The following is a 16636-nucleotide window of genomic DNA, read 5'->3' on the forward strand; positions in this document are numbered from 1 at the left end:
AAATACCAAATACATACATACATACATACATACATACATATAGAAAAATATTATAAAAAACTAATCGGGGCGAAGTTAGGATTGGGGACGAGGTGGGGATACCCTCCCCATCCCTGATCAAATCGGGGATTCCCCGCCCCGATCAAGGTGGGACCCCGCGAGGACAAGACCCTGTGGATAATTTTGCCAATCCTAATTGGGGAACAAAAGAATAGAAATAAAAAGGTATTGAAGTAAACAAAAAAATTATAGGAAAAAATAGGAACTTGTAAGGCTAAAGATTGAAGGAGAAATAGAAAAGAAATGGAAGAGGGGATGGTGTATAGACAAATGATTACTGGCATGTTTTAACTTTTATTTTGAAAGGTTAAACATGTATAATACAACTTTTGAAAGTTTATGAGTACTTTTGAAATGATGGAGTAAATTTCTCATCCACATATTAATGATAGGTATAATTTTTTAATTCTTAAAAGTATTAATAACATTTTATATTTATGGGGTGTTTGGGGTGAGAAGATTAGATGAGATGAGATGAGTTGAGATATGAACTCAACTCATTGTTTGGGAGGCCAACTTTGTATGTTACCGACATTTTATATCATGTCCACTAACAGTACAGTTAGCCCTCATCACCACCAATGCCTAGTTACTCAACTCTGGTAACCACCTTTGATGGCCAACTCCAACGTCCACCTCTGATAGCCAACTCCAACGTCCACCTCTGATAGCCAACTCCGGTAACATCCAACCACTGTTGACGGCCAACTCTAGCAACCTCCAACGGCGACCACTCCACTAACTCTGATGATTATTATTTTAAATTATGACTACTAGAAATTTGATCTTTGTTGACACATGGTTTTTTGTTTTATTGACGCTTGTGACATATAATTGTCAATAAAACTTTAATTTAAAGCTTAAAAGTAACTATTAATTTAAAAATACATATAAAACATCAATAAATGTTTATATTTAAGTTGATGCACAAAATTATCAATAAAAATATGTTTGTTACACAAAAGTACGAGTTCCATCAAAACATTGAATTTCCATTTTTTTTTTTATTAGTTCATAGTATTTTATAATCATTCTTTACAATAATTTAACATTAATAAAATCACCTTTATCATGTAAGAAATTAAATAAACTTGTATGTAAAAATATTTTTGAGAAAAAATTGTCAAACACATGAGTGTTTTTATTTTAAAAAGTTTTTATCAAAAGTGTTAAAATAAAAGTGACTTAATAAGAAACGTCACATGCATAATTCGTAAAATAATTGCTTAAATAAAAAAAATTGAAATGCATGATCAAAGTTAAACCCTGGTCCCATTTCTCGAAACTCCCAACAATATATGTGTGCTTAAAAAAAACAATAAAATAAAGTGCAATCTATAGTTTATTAATTATATATATTATTATATATATATATATATATATGTAAAATTATTGAATATAAAATTTCCAAAGAAAAATAATCATCATAAAATAAATTACTTATGTAAAAAAAAAAAACCAACCAAATATCTCTGACATATATACTCAGCACCGAACATTCAAAACACAGACATATGAACTCCACATATATATAAACTCTAGACATATGAACTTAATTCAGCGCATCAAATAACCCCTAAAAGTATTTTAGGAAAATATCAATTTATATCCTTGAATTTTATGAGTGGTGTATCAATTTAAACCTTAAACTAATAATTATAGACAAATTTAAACTATAATTAATTGGGATCGTATCAATGTAAACCTCAAATTAATAATTGTATCAATTTAAATCCTAAACATTTATAAATGTGTCAATTTAAACCTTGAACTTTCATAATTGCATCAGCTTAAGCCCTTCATTATTTTTTATTTGGATAAGCTTATGAATGTTTAGAGTTTTAATTGATATATTTATGAATGTTCAAGGTTTAATTGATATTTGAGGTTTAAATTGATACAAATCCCAAAGTTCAGATTTTAAATTGATACGGCCCCGAAATTTAAGGTTTAAATTAATACAAATTCTTAGTTTAAAGTTTAAATTGATACAACCCCAAAATTTAGAGTATAAGTTGATATTTGCCAAGTATTTTTTAAACCAGAGAAAAGGAATGTAAATAAATAATTATATTTTTTTAATTAAAAAAAAAAAAAAAAAAAAACTTCTTTCAGTTTTCAAATTCAATGGACTCCTGCGATTCTGCATCCCCTACCCATCAAACTTGAGAAACCCTAAACCCTAATCGAAGTGAAAATTCATTGGGAAATACGATGATCTTTTTTGGTCATCACCGGAAATTCCTCACCTCCAAATTTATAGCATTCGAAACTACGGCTTATTTTCTCTGCAATTTCAGTCGCTCAAGATCGATGACTCAATCCACCTCCATTCCCAAAAAGCTTCAAAGGGTCCGTGACCATGGCTACGATAATTACATGGAGGTGGAGAAGAAAACCCGAAAAGTTCTCAAGTTTCAGGACCTTATTCTCACCCAAATCAACCAAACAATCCCAGTTTCTCGCCTTGATATCTTAGCTCGGCGCCTTGGCTTCAAACAGCATGAAGCTGGGGCCTTCGTCCTCAAATTCCCTCATGTATTTGAAATCTACGAGCACCCTGTTCAACGAATCCTCTATTGTAGGTTGACCCGAAAAGCCCACCTCCAAATCGAGCAGCAAAAGCAGGCTGTCATTGCCCAGATTCCGGATGCTGTGACTCGGCTGAGGAAGCTCTTGATGATGTCCAACAATGGCCGTCTTCGCCTCGAGCATATCCGGATTGCCCGGTCTGAATTCGGGTTGCCCGACGATTTCGAATATTCGGTAGTTCTCAAGTACCCTCAATTCTTTAGACTGTTTGATGCAAAAGAAACTAGGAATAAGTACATTGAAATTGTAGAAAGAGATCCAAACCTTGCTGTTTGTGCAATAGAGAGAGCTAGGGAGAGAGTTTATAGAGAAAAAGGAAGTGATGCTGAGGATATTAGATTCTCTTTCATTGTTAATTTTCCTCCTGGGTTTAAGATAGGGAAGTATTTCAGAATTGCAATGTGGAAATGGCAGCGGCTTCCTTATTGGTCGCCATATGAGGACGTTTCCAAGTATGATATGAGGTCCATTGAAGCACTGAAGAGGATGGAGAAGAGAGCAGTGGCAACAATTCATGAGATGTTGTCTTTGACTGTAGAGAAGAAGATCACTTTGGAACGTATTGCACATTTTCGATTAGCGATGAATCTGCCGAATAAGTTGAAGGACTTCCTCCTTCAACATCAGGGGATTTTCTACATTTCAACCAGAGGAAACCATGGGAAGCTTCACACTGTTTTTCTTAGGGAAGGTTATAGGAGAGGTGAGTTAATAGAGCCAAATGATGTGTATTTAGCTAGAAGAAAATTGGCTGAGTTGGTTTTACTCAGTCCAAGGAAAGCAAAACTGGACAAGGAACTAGTTGGGTACAGGAGAGAGAGGGTGGGTTATGATATGGAAAGCTTTAGGACAGATTACGTGGAGGATAAATTTGATGATTTTGCTGTTGGGAACAAAGGCAATGTGAGAGATGTTTTGGACTCAGACTTGGATTCTGATGTTGAACCCAATTTCTCTGATGATGATAATCATAGTGTTGATAAAACTTTCAAGGCGGAGGATGTAAACGAAACAGAATAACTTAAACTCGATGGTCCCCAACAGTCTCCTTGGAGCTACTATGTTTATGCCTCAAAACTCATTTTGTAGCTCTGATTGACCCAACACTGTGAGTAAGCACTCTGAATTATACTTTGTTGTAAACTAAAACACAAGTGCTCTTCAAGAATTTTGCTTATCAGGAGCATAACAGCCTTAATCTTCACTTTGGTATTCATCGTTGGATTTGGGCAGTGAATCTTTATGGTTCTGTTTTGGCTATGTGGCTTGGCAGTGTGTGAAGGGGTCAGGGGATGCCATGGCTTAAAAACAAGAGAGTTGAAGATGCCACAGGCCTAGAATCCAAATTCTGAAGACGAAGAAGAATTAGATAGAATGGAAACGAATTCAGCTTTGGTGGCCATAAGCTGCAGGAATATTACTTGGGAAGTCCTTGTAGTTTCTTGTTTTAGCTTCAAGCTGCTGAGAATGTGGCATTGAAAAAGAGAGCTTCTTGAAGATTTTTGTTTCAGGTGGCTTTTAATTCAGTAAAAAAATAGTTAAATTCTCTCTCTCTCTTTCAATCAATCAATGAATTCAGTAAATTTTTTGCCATTGTTGAATGCATTCATTTTGAGGGAGTTTCTCTCTCTTTTTCCATCGGTAAATGCATTTGAATGCTTATTCTATCTCCCATGATTTGATCATTCTTTTTCATTGACATCAACATGGCATGGAAATTGGGGAGAGAGTTTTCTTTTTTGGACATGGGTTTGTGAAGGTTTAAGTTAAGTTTCTCGTGGCAGGTCATGGAATAGTCAGCACTTTGGTTCAAATTTCAACTAGGGGTCCTATTCGGTTAGGCAACTTTGTTGTATCATTTGTAGAACAAGGATGAAAATATTTATTGATATGTCGATATATCTATCAATATATTTGTAAATCAAATGGTTCAATATCAATATTAAGTATCATGGATATAATTTATATCTTTTATAAATGCTAGTAAAACATAAAAAACGTCATTTATTTAATCCTATAAGAATAGAGATACTAATAACAATATTCATAACTTAGTTTGAAAATAAAAACACTTTAATTATTAATCTAAACAAATTTTATAAATGTTTTGACTTGTTGAAATATCCGTTCATATCGATATTTTATCGATACATCTGTAAGTTTAAAATATGGATATTGACGTCAATACTTTAATCCTTGTTGTAGGATGATTATGGAAGACCCTCGAATATTTAATTTAAAGATGTAATTTTGTGTGTGAAGTTGTTTCTTTGAGACGTTCAACTTTAACTTTGTGAGCTTGCAGGGTCGTAGGGAGACGATCGCAAAGCTTCTTCTATGTTTGCATTTTCGTGTCCAAGAGTTGTTCCTTGTGGCAAGCTGAGAGTTTGTTCCATTTTGTTGTCTTTGGTGAGATAAAAATAAAATAAAATTTTTGGGGCACTGGGTTGCATCGTTAAGGCTCTTCTGTAATTACTTACTGGGTATTATTTTATTGGATTGGTACTCTTTTTTGTACATTGTTGCATGACTCTTTTTGTGGATTTTCTTATGTCCTTGTATTATTTATTTTAATGAAAGAACAATTTTAGACCGAATTCTCTTTTTGGACAAAAATAAATTATGAATTCTTAATTCACACTATCTGTACTGTTATTCCTAGAGAGTAAGTTGTCGATCTAATCTGATGGGTATTGTACGATCCACATCAATGCATTGAATTTCGAACTTTGGATAAACCATCAATACCTGCACAAGATCTACAATTGCTCCTTTTTTTTCTTTAGTGTCAATTTGCTTTATTAATGTTAGAACTTTTTACCTATTGAGGTTACGTTATGATAAGTGACATAATCATAATAAAATTTCATTTATAGATCAATCGTAATAAGTTTAAATTACAAATATAATTGGATTGCTTCTGATCGTATTTATTTAAAATTACAAATCTATTACATTTATTGTTATCATAACCATTACTGTTTGACCAAAAAATCAAAATATTAATGTTAATGGTAATGGTAAAAATAAATGTAATATTCATAATTCTCATACTTTTATAGTAACAATATCTGTAACGATAATGGTAACAATAAAAGTAATGAGTCCTACGTAATTTTCAAACACAATCAGATGCAATAATTTCCATTCCACAATTAGATTATGTGTTTTGATTACTGATTTGGAGGCGGATCTCACAATTCATTACGATTACGAAATATAGATGAACAACAACAAACATAATCAACTGCCCACTTTTTGCTTTACCGTTGATGAGTTTCAATTAGGGTAAATGTGGCCTAAACAAAATTACAATCACCGAAAATGGACAGTCTTGTGAACTAATGCGATCGCCTAACACGTCCGTAAGCAAAGGCAACTACAGCAATCGACCATGAGACACTTAAGGGGAGCCAACAATAAGCAGGCTTCGTTACAGTAACCAAGCTGCAGAATGAGAGAACAAGAACACATCAAAATAAGACTTAAGGAGTTCTAAGAGAACAAACAATTGCAAGGTTAATGTTACATTCAGTCATTTTGCAATTTTTATAAATCATAACCTTCTACATAGTGCAGTGGAAATGTATGACTTCTAGATTTTTCTGAATAACAAGGATGGTTGAAAGCATATTTAAAACACAGATATGATTTGTAATATTCAAAAAGTGAAATTTCAGTCATCCTAACACTCTAATGCGGTACAAAATCTGAGTTTTAGAACTTACATACTCTTCAAGGTCTCGAGCTTGTAATCTGGCCATGCCATCTAAATCGACCGCAGCTTCCTTGCGATCAATGGAAATTTCCATGGCATGGCTACTCGTAGTTTTAGAGGATCCATGGCTGCTTTAATGGTACAGTATTTCTGTTATGGTCAGTGCACATGATTATTCAGAAATGGAGAGAAGTGGCTTACATTATGTGCAGGCATCTCTCCGTTTAAGAAATCTGGCAATACTTCCACTGTAATGACAAGAAAAGTTTCAATAAACTAAACCTCAGAAACATTTAAATTTGAAGAAAAATGTGCTTATCATAAGTGAGCTTCGGATTACTTTGGAGAACCATAGTTTAAAAGTGCACCAGACTTTTGAAATAAGCACTAATGAAGTCTTTGTTTAAAAATACAGTATAAGGTGAATTACGAATGTATTTCAAACCTATATCTCTGTCGACTAGGGAGCAATTACAAATGTAGATTTGCAAACATACAATATTGAAGTGGTTAACTCCTTCAATAATTTTTCTGAGAGCGTTTCGTCCACCAACTTCTTAAGTTGGCGTAAACAACTCAACTTCAACCATAAACACAATTGAACTTGCACATTTATCGAGTAATTTTATCTTCTCATTTCTTATACTTTTCAAATTTACCAAAGAACTCTATTTTCTCCCTCTATCTATATTTTTCACATTTACTAAATAACTTCATTTTACTTTCTTATTATCAATGAACTCAATCTTACAACTATCAAAAGTGGCCCTTACTTTTCATCATTAACGAGGAACCCTATCTTTCAAACCTTGGTTTTCTAAAGTAACTTCCATCATATCAAAAGTGGTTCCGAACTTACTAAATTGTCTATGAAGATGCAGGAATCTCAAATGAAAGCTGCTTTGGTGGGGGCAAAACAGTTTGAAGCTTATTCCTCAACTGTTCAAGTTCCCCATATTTGTCTGTTGCATGTGCCTGCAAAAGAGTTCTCTTCATGATCAGAAATGCTGCTTCACTCATTTGTCTCCCTCTCTCCAACATTTGTTTGGAGCACTCAGATGCTTGAAGGACCATTCCACGGGCACATAATCCTGTCACCAACAGATCCAATACATGACTATGAGGACAGTACCCCTTCTCTACAAGATAACCCCAGAAATCCAAACCCAAATCAACTCGGCGATTTTCGCATAAAAACTTCATTATCATGACTACCGTTCGAGTTTTAGGCACAAAATTTTGCCGTATCATTTTGCTATACAACTCATAAAACCCACCAACATCCTCCAATCGCATCAGGCCTGAGAACAGCATATGATAGGTCATACTGTCATGTCCGATGTGTTTAGCCTCCATATCTTCCATTAAAGCTGCTGCAGACTTTACATCATTAGACCTAATCAAGGAACTTATCAAAGCATTATAAGCCCCAATGTCAGGACACAAGTTTCTCAGAGTAATTTCATCAAATAGTTGGCGTGCTTTGGTTTTATCCTTTGCTACCCCTGCTCCATGGATAAGAGTAGTGATTGTTTCCAATGTAGGCTCTAATTTTGCCCTCTCCATTTCTTCAAAAACTCTCAAACCATCCACGAAATAACCCCTTTTGCAATATGCATCAATTCTAATGCTATAAGTTACAGCATTTGGCTTGAAACCTCTCCTGATCATCTCATGATAGAAAAGCTCAACAGCAGTAACATCGCTCGATTCCTTAAACCCTAAAAGCAAGAGATTCATGGTTTTAGTATTTGGGGGAAATCGAGAATACATCTTCTGGAACACTGATCGTGCCTCTTTCATCTGTCTCTGAGTGCAAAAAGCTCGAAGGAGTACATTAAATTCCTCGATACCAAATTTCCTTCCAACGAACACTTCATTCTCCATTCTATGAAACGCTTCTATCGTTTCTTCGAATGACTGAAACTTCGCGATCTTCGAAATCAAGATGCTCATAGACTTGAGAGTAAGCAAAAAAGGGTGAGTTCGTTGAATCTCACGCATCAACTCCCATGATTGATCGAAATACCTCATCCTGGCGAGAATGTGAAGCGTCTTCTCGAAAGCATCTGGAGTTGGGGAAGGTTGAGAATGGTGGAGGCAGAATTTGAAGAGCTCCAAGGCCTTGAGGCCATTGGAATGGGCTGCGAAGAGGCGACCAAGAACGTCATTGAGGAAAGTGTTTGAAGGAAGAGGAGATGGAATGTGGTGAAGAAGAGTGGGGTGAAGGGGATGATCGGGAAATGGATGGTCGTTGATGATTTTGGCGATTCTTTCGACTTCAGTTTTGGGTTGTGAAGATGGATGAAGATGAATATGAGTACAAAAAGGAGCTGCATAAATCAGAAACGAATGGAAAGAAATGGGTAATTGAGGGATTTGAGTTAGCCTCTGCAGAATCGCCATCTTTAGTTCAAATAATGGAGTGCGCTGCCGCTGGAAATACACTAGAATTAGAAAATCACCTTTGTTACGTTAAAAAGGTGAGGAGATAGCCGCTGGAGGTGGCGAGTCGGCGACTAGCGACTGGCGGAGGGTAGGGTCAGTGCTGCCGATGCCGAAGTGCAGCTGGAGCTGAGGAGATGGTGGCGACTGGCGCTGGAGAAAACGTGGAGGTCCGCAGTGGCGTGCGTGAAGATTGAAGAGTGAAGTGAGGACGGAAGAGCGAATAGTTTTGGGTTTTTTTTTTTGGTACGGAGGGGCCAAATGAAAAATGGGTAAAGTAGTCTTTATTCATTCGACCATGAAAACCATTCGCACATTATGATTCATTTTTTTAAAACATACTATAGAACTTCTGATTTCTATACATGCCTGAGATAATATTTTTTGTTCTTTCGATCCCAAAAGATCTAATTCCCAAGAACAAATTAAGTCTCTCCCAAATCTTTCTTTGGAATTGGGTCGCTAGCTAGTTCTTAACTGCTTAACTGAAGTCAATAAACCTACATCATTCCCAATAAGTAGGATATCGTCTACATATAACACTAGGAAAATTACTGAACTGTTGATGATTTTCTTGTAGACACAAGACTTATCAACGTTTTGGTCAAAGTCATAAGATTGGATCGTAGTATCAAACCTTATGTTCCAAGATCGAGATGCATGTTTTCAGTCTATAAATGGACCGGTTTAGCTTGTAAACCTTTTACTCTTGACCTTGGGCTATGAATCCCTTAGGTTGCACCATATCAATGGTCTCCTCAAGATTGCCATTCAGAAAAGCAATCTTGACATCCATTTTTCATATCTCATAGTCATAATATGAGGCAATGGATAGGAGGATGCAGATAGACTTAAACATGGCAATAGGCGAGAAAGTCTTCTCATAGTCAACTCCCTCTAACTGGGTATAACCCTTTGTCATAAGTCTAGCTCTGAAACTTTGCACCTTCCCATCAGCACTCTGTTTCCTCTTGTAGATCCATTTACAACCTATAAGTTTAACCCCATCAGGTTGATCTACAAGATCCCAAACTGAGTTGAAGTACATAGACTCCATCTTGAGATTCATGGTTTTTACCCATTCATCTTTGTCAGAATCCTTCATTGCCTTCTTATAAGACAACGAATTCTCAACCTCGCCATCAGCTACCATAGCTAGGATTTCTGTTAAACCCATATAGCGAATAGGTGGCTCGCAACCCTCCCACTACATCGAGATTCCCTCAACTCTTAAGGTGGATTTGACTTACTAGATAAACTTCCATCAACAACTCTTGTTGAGGTAACAGACTTTTCAACGACTCTTGTTGAAGTTTCAGTAGTTTCTTTGGAAAGTTCACTCAACACAACTTTGCTTCTTAGACTGTACTCCCTCATATGATCCTCCTCAAGGAAAGTAGTGTTTGTCAACACGAACATCTTGTTCTCCTTAGGATCATAAAAGTAACCCCCCTCGTGTCCCTTTGGGGTAGCCTACAAATAGGCATAGCCTCGAACGTAGTTCCAGTTTCTTAGGATTAGCCTCAAGCACATGTGTTGGACAACCCCAGATGCAAAAGTGACATAAACTAGCTTTACGCCTATTCCACAACTCCAAAGGTGTTCTGATAACACTCTTGGAGGGAACACAGTTGAGGATGTATGTTGTAGTCTCTACTGCAAAACTCCAAAACGAGTCCGGTAAGGAAGCGTAACTCATCATCGACTGAATCATGTCCAACAAGGTTCTATTTCTCCTCTTCAATACACCATTTTATTGAGGTGTACCAAGTGCCGAGAGTTGGGAAATGATTCCATGTTCTATCAAATAGTTCTGGAACTTATAATCCAAAAACTCTCAACCTCGATCGGATAGAAGTGTTTTAATTCATTTACTTAATGTGTTTTCTACTTCAGCCTTGAACTCTTCGAACTTTTCAAAGGATTTGACTTATGTTACATTAAATAAACATACCCATACCTCGAATAATCATCAATAAAAGTGATGACGTAATCGTAGCCTTTCCTAGCTCACACATTCATCGGACCACAAAGGTCTGAATGCACTAACTTTAGAGGCTCTTTGGCTCTACAACTTTTACCAGTAAAAGGTCTTTTAATTATTTTGCCTACAAGGCATGACTCGCACACAGGTAAAAAATTTTCTTTTAACTCATTTAGAAGTCCATTCTTCACCAATCTCTCAATCTATTTAGATTAATATATCCCAAATGAAGGTGCCAAAGTTGGGCATTTTCCTTAGGAGAGACTTTAAATCGTTTGTTTTGAACTACGACAGTTTTAAACATCTCTATGTTATTGAGAGAATTTGTTGCTAACAGCCTTAGCACATACAAATTATTTTCCAGTTTAGCTGAACATATTTCAACACCATCTTTCATAATAAACATTCTATTAACCGAAAAGTGCAAGGTGTATTTACATTCAAGCAACAACTTTATAGAAATTAAATTTCTTTCTAACTTCAGAACAACGTAAATCATTCAAAATGATAAATCTATTATGTAAAGTCAACCGGAGGCCTCCCACTACCACAACTGAGACAACGTGCCCGGTGTCAACTCGCATCGTTATCTCACCAGCCTCAAGCTGCTGCCAGGATCTAATCCCCTGAAATGAAGAACAAATATGGTTAGTGGCCCCATAGTCTATAATCCAGGTAGAATCATCATTCTCCACTAAACAAGTCTCCAAAACCAGTAAATCATATTTACCTTGTTTGCCTTTCTTCTTCTGCTTTAAATAACGTGGGCAGTTCTGCTTCCAGTGCCCATCATGGTTGCAATGGAAACATTTTCCTTTGTCAGCCAGCATTAGTTGCCTACCCCACGAAGTGGCAGTTATGGGTTAGCAAGGTTTTCCCTTTCTCTTACTACCCTTCTTCTTCTTTCACTTGCTAGTGTTGAATGAAGAAGGTACTTCTTATCCATTTAGGTAGAACGTAGGAGTGAGGGACGAAGTGAGTCTTCCCCGTGCTGGCTTGCTTAGAAAAATCGAAGATCTGACATGTGTGTAGTAATTTGCTTGGTTCTTGAGGTCGAACCTCAGTCGAACTTCTTAGTTGATGAAGCAACATTTGCCTCACCGACCTTTTTCTCTTTGCTTTACAACAAGGATTGGAATATCTGAAACTCGTTGAGGAAATTTGTAAGGGTGTAGTCAACCCTATTCAGAACAACATTGCTAACAAAATGGAGGAAGCTTTTTGGCAACGTATCCAAAATTATGCTAACCTGGCTGGCCTCATCGATGTGAGACTCGTTCATCTCCGCTACGTTAAAGTGGACCATCATGTTCAGAACATATTCTCGAATAGATGTACCCTTCATCATTTTGGAGTTGAAGATGAACTTTATAGCTTCATGGTTGAGTTGCGCGATGGTTGTCCGAACTTCCACCTCATAGACTCCATGATCTCACTTTTAATGACCATGGGCTTATGCTTCTTGGCTAAGACATCGTTCAAGTTGGCCAAGATATACGCTCGGGCCTTCTCGTTCGCCCGTGTCCATTTCTCATAAGCCTCTTGATCATTTTGAGTGGCATTTTGATGTGGAATAGGAGGACACTCCTCCATAAGGACGAACCTTAAATCATCAATGATAAGTATTGTGTTTATCATATTTTTCCAACTAGAGTAGTTATCGCCAGTTAATTTTTCGGCAACTAAAAAATCTAAAGTAACGATGGTCATAAAATAAAGTTGCTGAAAATAAGAACAAACTTAATGAGTCTACTTGCATTACCACTTTTAACACCAATTTTAGGTTTTAGCAAAATAGTTCTATTGTACCCTAAGTGACATCTATTTTCCAATGATGCCCCAACGAGGCAAGACAAAAGTCAACGTGGGGTGATCAAGTGCCCATTCACTAGGATGAGACATTCTCAACCATTAGACAAAAACAACTCCTTATAACTGATTCTAACAGTTACCATTATTCGGTCCAGAATTTGTTAACAATCTTAACAATTCCGCGTAAGTTTAACCCCTCATTGTAGGCCCTTGAGTCCCGTCCTAATGCGCCCACCGTAGGGAAAAAGCAGATTAGGACAAGAGACTAAAGCAACTCTATCCTTTTCAGGAGATCAGAAAAAGAGTTGTGTAAATACAACCATTCTTTAGGGGGACACTCCCAAGCTGCCTCAAGGCGATGCACGAAAACGTTATCCAACCTAATGAGAGAGACCATGGGATATGTTCTCACACGTCCCACTCCCACTTACTATGAACATTCTCTCCATTTACCTTGGTATTGACCTACCCAAACACCAATCTTTAGGGGGACACTTTCAGGGTCCCTCGAGGCTGAGGATAGATCTTACGATGTGAACGTTTAGGGAGAAATGTGTAGAGGTTTAAGTGAAGTATCTGAAGGATCTCATATCTAAGAGTTCCATGAGCGCGTTCGACTGCAACAACACGAACAACGCGAACTCATGACCGCAACGGGGACGACACCACCACTAAAGAACCCCGGGTATTCTCGAAGTGAAAACCCAAAGGGTGGGCTTTGATGAATTTGGTAGAGGATGGAGGAAACACGAATCGTGTAGGAAATAAGCAAGTGGCAGAGAAAACAACGCTATCGCATAGCAGAAGTGCTTATCATTTAAGAGGAGCTACACGATCATGTAGGATTTACTGAACGATCGTTAGGAAAAGGTATACAATTGTTTAGTTAAATTGGCACACTATACGATCATTTAGAGAAACTATCCGATCATGTAGGCAAGAGTGTGTGATCGTTTAGGTGCGTGAAGGGCGATCGTTTAGGTGGAGAAGAGCTATCGTATAGTCTCTCGAGGATCGTTTTCTTTCATCAATGCGTGCTTCCGAAAAATTTTTGGGCGAATGACGGATGATGCAAAAATGAAAACAATTTTCATTTTAACTCATCGGTTACAATAACCGATGTTGTCCACTAACCCACGTCCAAACATGAAATTTGGCATAATTATCTTATAATTAACCAACTAATTAATTAATAAATATAATCATATTATATTTTTATCCTATAGTTTGATATCATATATCTCCTCCCACTACCACAACTGAGAACAACGTGCCCGGTGTCAACTCGCATCGTTATCTCACCAGCCTCAGCAGCACTCGCTGCCAGATCTAATCCCCTGAAATGAAGAACAAAATTGGTTAGTGGCCCCATAGTCTATAATCCAGGTAGATACATCATTCTCCACTAAACAAGCTCCAAAACCAGTAAATCATATTTACCTTGTTTGCCTTTCTTCTTCTGCTTTAAATAAGTGGCAGTTCTGCTTCCAGTGCCCATCATGGTTGCAATGGAAACATTTTCCTTTGTCAGCCAGCATAGTTGCCTACCCCACGAAGTGGCAGGTTATGGGTTAGCAAGTGTTTTCCCTTTCCTCTTACTACCCTTCTTCTTCTTTCACTTGCTAGTGTTGATGAAGAAGGTACTTCTTATCCATTTAGGTAGAACGTAGGAGTGAGGGACGAAGTGAGTCTTCCCCGTGCTGGCTTGCTTAGAAAAATCGAAGATCTGACATGTGTGTAGTAATTTGCTTGGTTCTTGAGGTCGAACCTCAGTCGAACTTCTTAGTTGATGAAGCAACATTTGCCTCACCGACCTTTTTCTCTTTGCTTTACAACAAGGATTGGAATATCTGAAACTCGTTGAGGAAATTTGTAAGGGTGTAGTCAACCCTATTCAGAACAACATTGCTAACAAAATGGAGGAAGCTTTTTGGCAACGTATCCAAAATTATGCTAACCTGGCTGGCCTCATCGATGTGAGACTCGTTCATCTCCGCTACGTTAAAGTGGACCATCATGTTCAGAACATATTCTCGAATAGATGTACCCTTCATCATTTTGGAGTTGAAGATGAACTTTATAGCTTCATGGTTGAGTTGCGCGATGGTTGTCCGAACTTCCACCTCATAGACTCCATGATCTCACTTTTAATGACCATGGGCTTATGCTTCTTGGCTAAGACATCGTTCAAGTTGGCCAAGATATACGCTCGGCCTCTCGTTCGCCCGTGTCCATTTCTCATAAGCCTCTTGATCATTTTGAGTGGCATTTTGATGTGGAATAGGAGGACACTCCTCCATAAGGACGAACCTTAAATCATCAATGATAAGTATTGTGTTTATCATATTTTTCAACTAGAGTAGTTATCGCCAGTTAATTTTTCGGCAACTAAAAAATCAAAGTAACGATGGTCATAAAATAAAGTTGCTGAAAATAAGAACAAACTTAATGAGTCTACTTGCATTACCACTTTTAACACCAATTTTAGGTTTTAGCAAAATGTTCTATTGTACCCTAAGTGACATCTATTTTCCAATGATGCCCCAACGAGGCAAGACAAAAGTCAACGTGGGGTGATCAAGTGCCCATTCACTAGGATGAGACATTCTCAACCATTAGACAAAAACAACTCCTTATAACTGATTCTAACAGTTACCATTATTCGGTCCAGAATTTGTTAACAATCTTAACAATTCCGCGTAAGTTTAACCCCTCATTGTAGGCCCTTGAGTCCCGTCCTAATGCGCCCACCGTAGGGAAAAAGCAGATTAGGACAAGAGACTAAAGCAACTCTATCCTTTTCAGGAGATCAGAAAAAGAGTTGTGTAAATACAACATTCTTTAGGGGACACTCCCAAGCTGCCTCAAGGCGATGCACGAAAACGTTATCCAACCTAATGAGGAGACCATGGGATATGTTCTCACACGTCCCACTCCACTTACTATGAACATTCTCTCCATTTACCTTGGTATTGACCTACCCAAACACCAATCTTTGTGGGGACACTTTCAGGGTCCCTCGAGGCTGAGGATAGATCTTACGATGTGAACGTTTAGGGAGAAATGTGTAGAGGTTTAAGTGAAGTATCTGAAGGATCTCATACTAAGAGTTCCATGAGCGCGTTCGGATTGCTCCGATCTCAAGCGTGACCGAAATACATACAATATACATTCAACATACACATTATGCAAACAAATCTTAATCAATGGCATGCTACTAACAACAAATAAACAAGAGAAAAAAGTTTCATACCAGTTGAAGACAATATTCAATCTTTGAAATTCCAATGCAGCGGAACCCTCCAAGTGTTCTACCAATGCCCGACAGAAACGTCGACTGCAACAACACGAACAACGCGAACTCATGACCGCAACGGGGACGACACCACCACTAAAGAACCCGGGTATTCTCGAAGTGAAAACCCAAAGGGTGGGCTTTGATGAATTTGGTAGAGGATGGAGGAAACACGAATCGTGTAGGAAAATAGCAAGTGCAGAGGAAAACAACGCTATCGCATAGCAGAAGTGCTTATCATTTAAGAGGAGCTACACGATCATGTAGGATTTATGAACGATCGTTAGGAAAAGGTATACAATTGTTTAGTTAAATTGGCACACTATACGATCATTTAGAGAAACTATCCGATCATGTAGGCAAGAGTGTGTGGATCGTTTAGGTGCGTGAAGGGCGATCGTTTAGGTGGAGAAGAGCTATCGTTATAGTCTCTCGAGGATCGTTTTTCTTTCATCAATGCGTGCTTCCGAAAAAATTTTGGGCGAATGACGGATGATGCAAAAATGAAAACAATTTTCATTTTAACTCATCGGTTACAATAACCGATGTTGTCCACTAACACGTCCAAACATGAAATTTGGCATAATTATCTTATAATTAACCAACTAATTAATTAATAAATATAATCATATTATATTTTTATCCTATAGTTTGATATCATATACTACTATAGTATTTTCTCCTCTACTTGATATAAATCATATTTATATTAAATTTCCTCCATAATAAT

At 37.4% G+C, this 16636-nt stretch overlaps 2 protein-coding genes across 4 annotated transcripts; one reads left to right on the plus strand and one right to left on the minus strand.

The window, feature by feature from the left end:
* The first annotated feature begins 2150 nt into the window (after positions 1 to 2150).
* LOC120068548 (protein ROOT PRIMORDIUM DEFECTIVE 1) lies at positions 2151 to 5243 on the plus strand. 2 transcript variants are annotated; one of them, XM_039020364.1, is made up of 2 exons: positions 2151 to 4163; positions 4958 to 5243. In XM_039020364.1, exon 1 carries the CDS (start codon positions 2275 to 2277, stop codon positions 3670 to 3672), a length of 1398 nt encoding a protein of 465 aa, XP_038876292.1. In that variant the 5' UTR covers positions 2151 to 2274; the 3' UTR covers positions 3673 to 4163; positions 4958 to 5243. The 2 variants fall into 2 exon arrangements, with proteins under 2 accessions (XP_038876292.1, XP_038876293.1); XM_039020365.1 differs by lacking the exon at positions 4958 to 5243 and having other exon boundaries at positions 2151 to 3760; positions 3926 to 4235.
* A 524-nt stretch (positions 5244 to 5767) lies between these two features.
* Positions 5768 to 9069, minus strand: LOC120068410 (pentatricopeptide repeat-containing protein At3g61360). 2 transcript variants are annotated; one of them, XM_039020168.1, is made up of 4 exons: positions 7230 to 9069; positions 6572 to 6618; positions 6381 to 6498; positions 5768 to 6099 (listed from the first exon to the last, which is right to left on the minus strand). In XM_039020168.1, the coding sequence occupies exon 1, from the start codon at positions 8774 to 8776 to the stop codon at positions 7238 to 7240; it is 1539 nt and encodes a 512-aa protein (XP_038876096.1). In that variant the 5' UTR covers positions 8777 to 9069; the 3' UTR covers positions 5768 to 6099; positions 6381 to 6498; positions 6572 to 6618; positions 7230 to 7237. The 2 variants fall into 2 exon arrangements, with proteins under 2 accessions (XP_038876096.1, XP_038876095.1); XM_039020167.1 differs by having other exon boundaries at positions 6385 to 6618; positions 7230 to 9068.
* Positions 9070 to 16636: the final 7567 nt, after the last annotated feature.

The sequence above is a fragment of the Benincasa hispida genome, chromosome 12 (genome assembly GCF_009727055.1).
Source record: "Benincasa hispida cultivar B227 chromosome 12, ASM972705v1, whole genome shotgun sequence".
Classification (NCBI taxonomy): domain Eukaryota; kingdom Viridiplantae; phylum Streptophyta; class Magnoliopsida; order Cucurbitales; family Cucurbitaceae; genus Benincasa; species Benincasa hispida.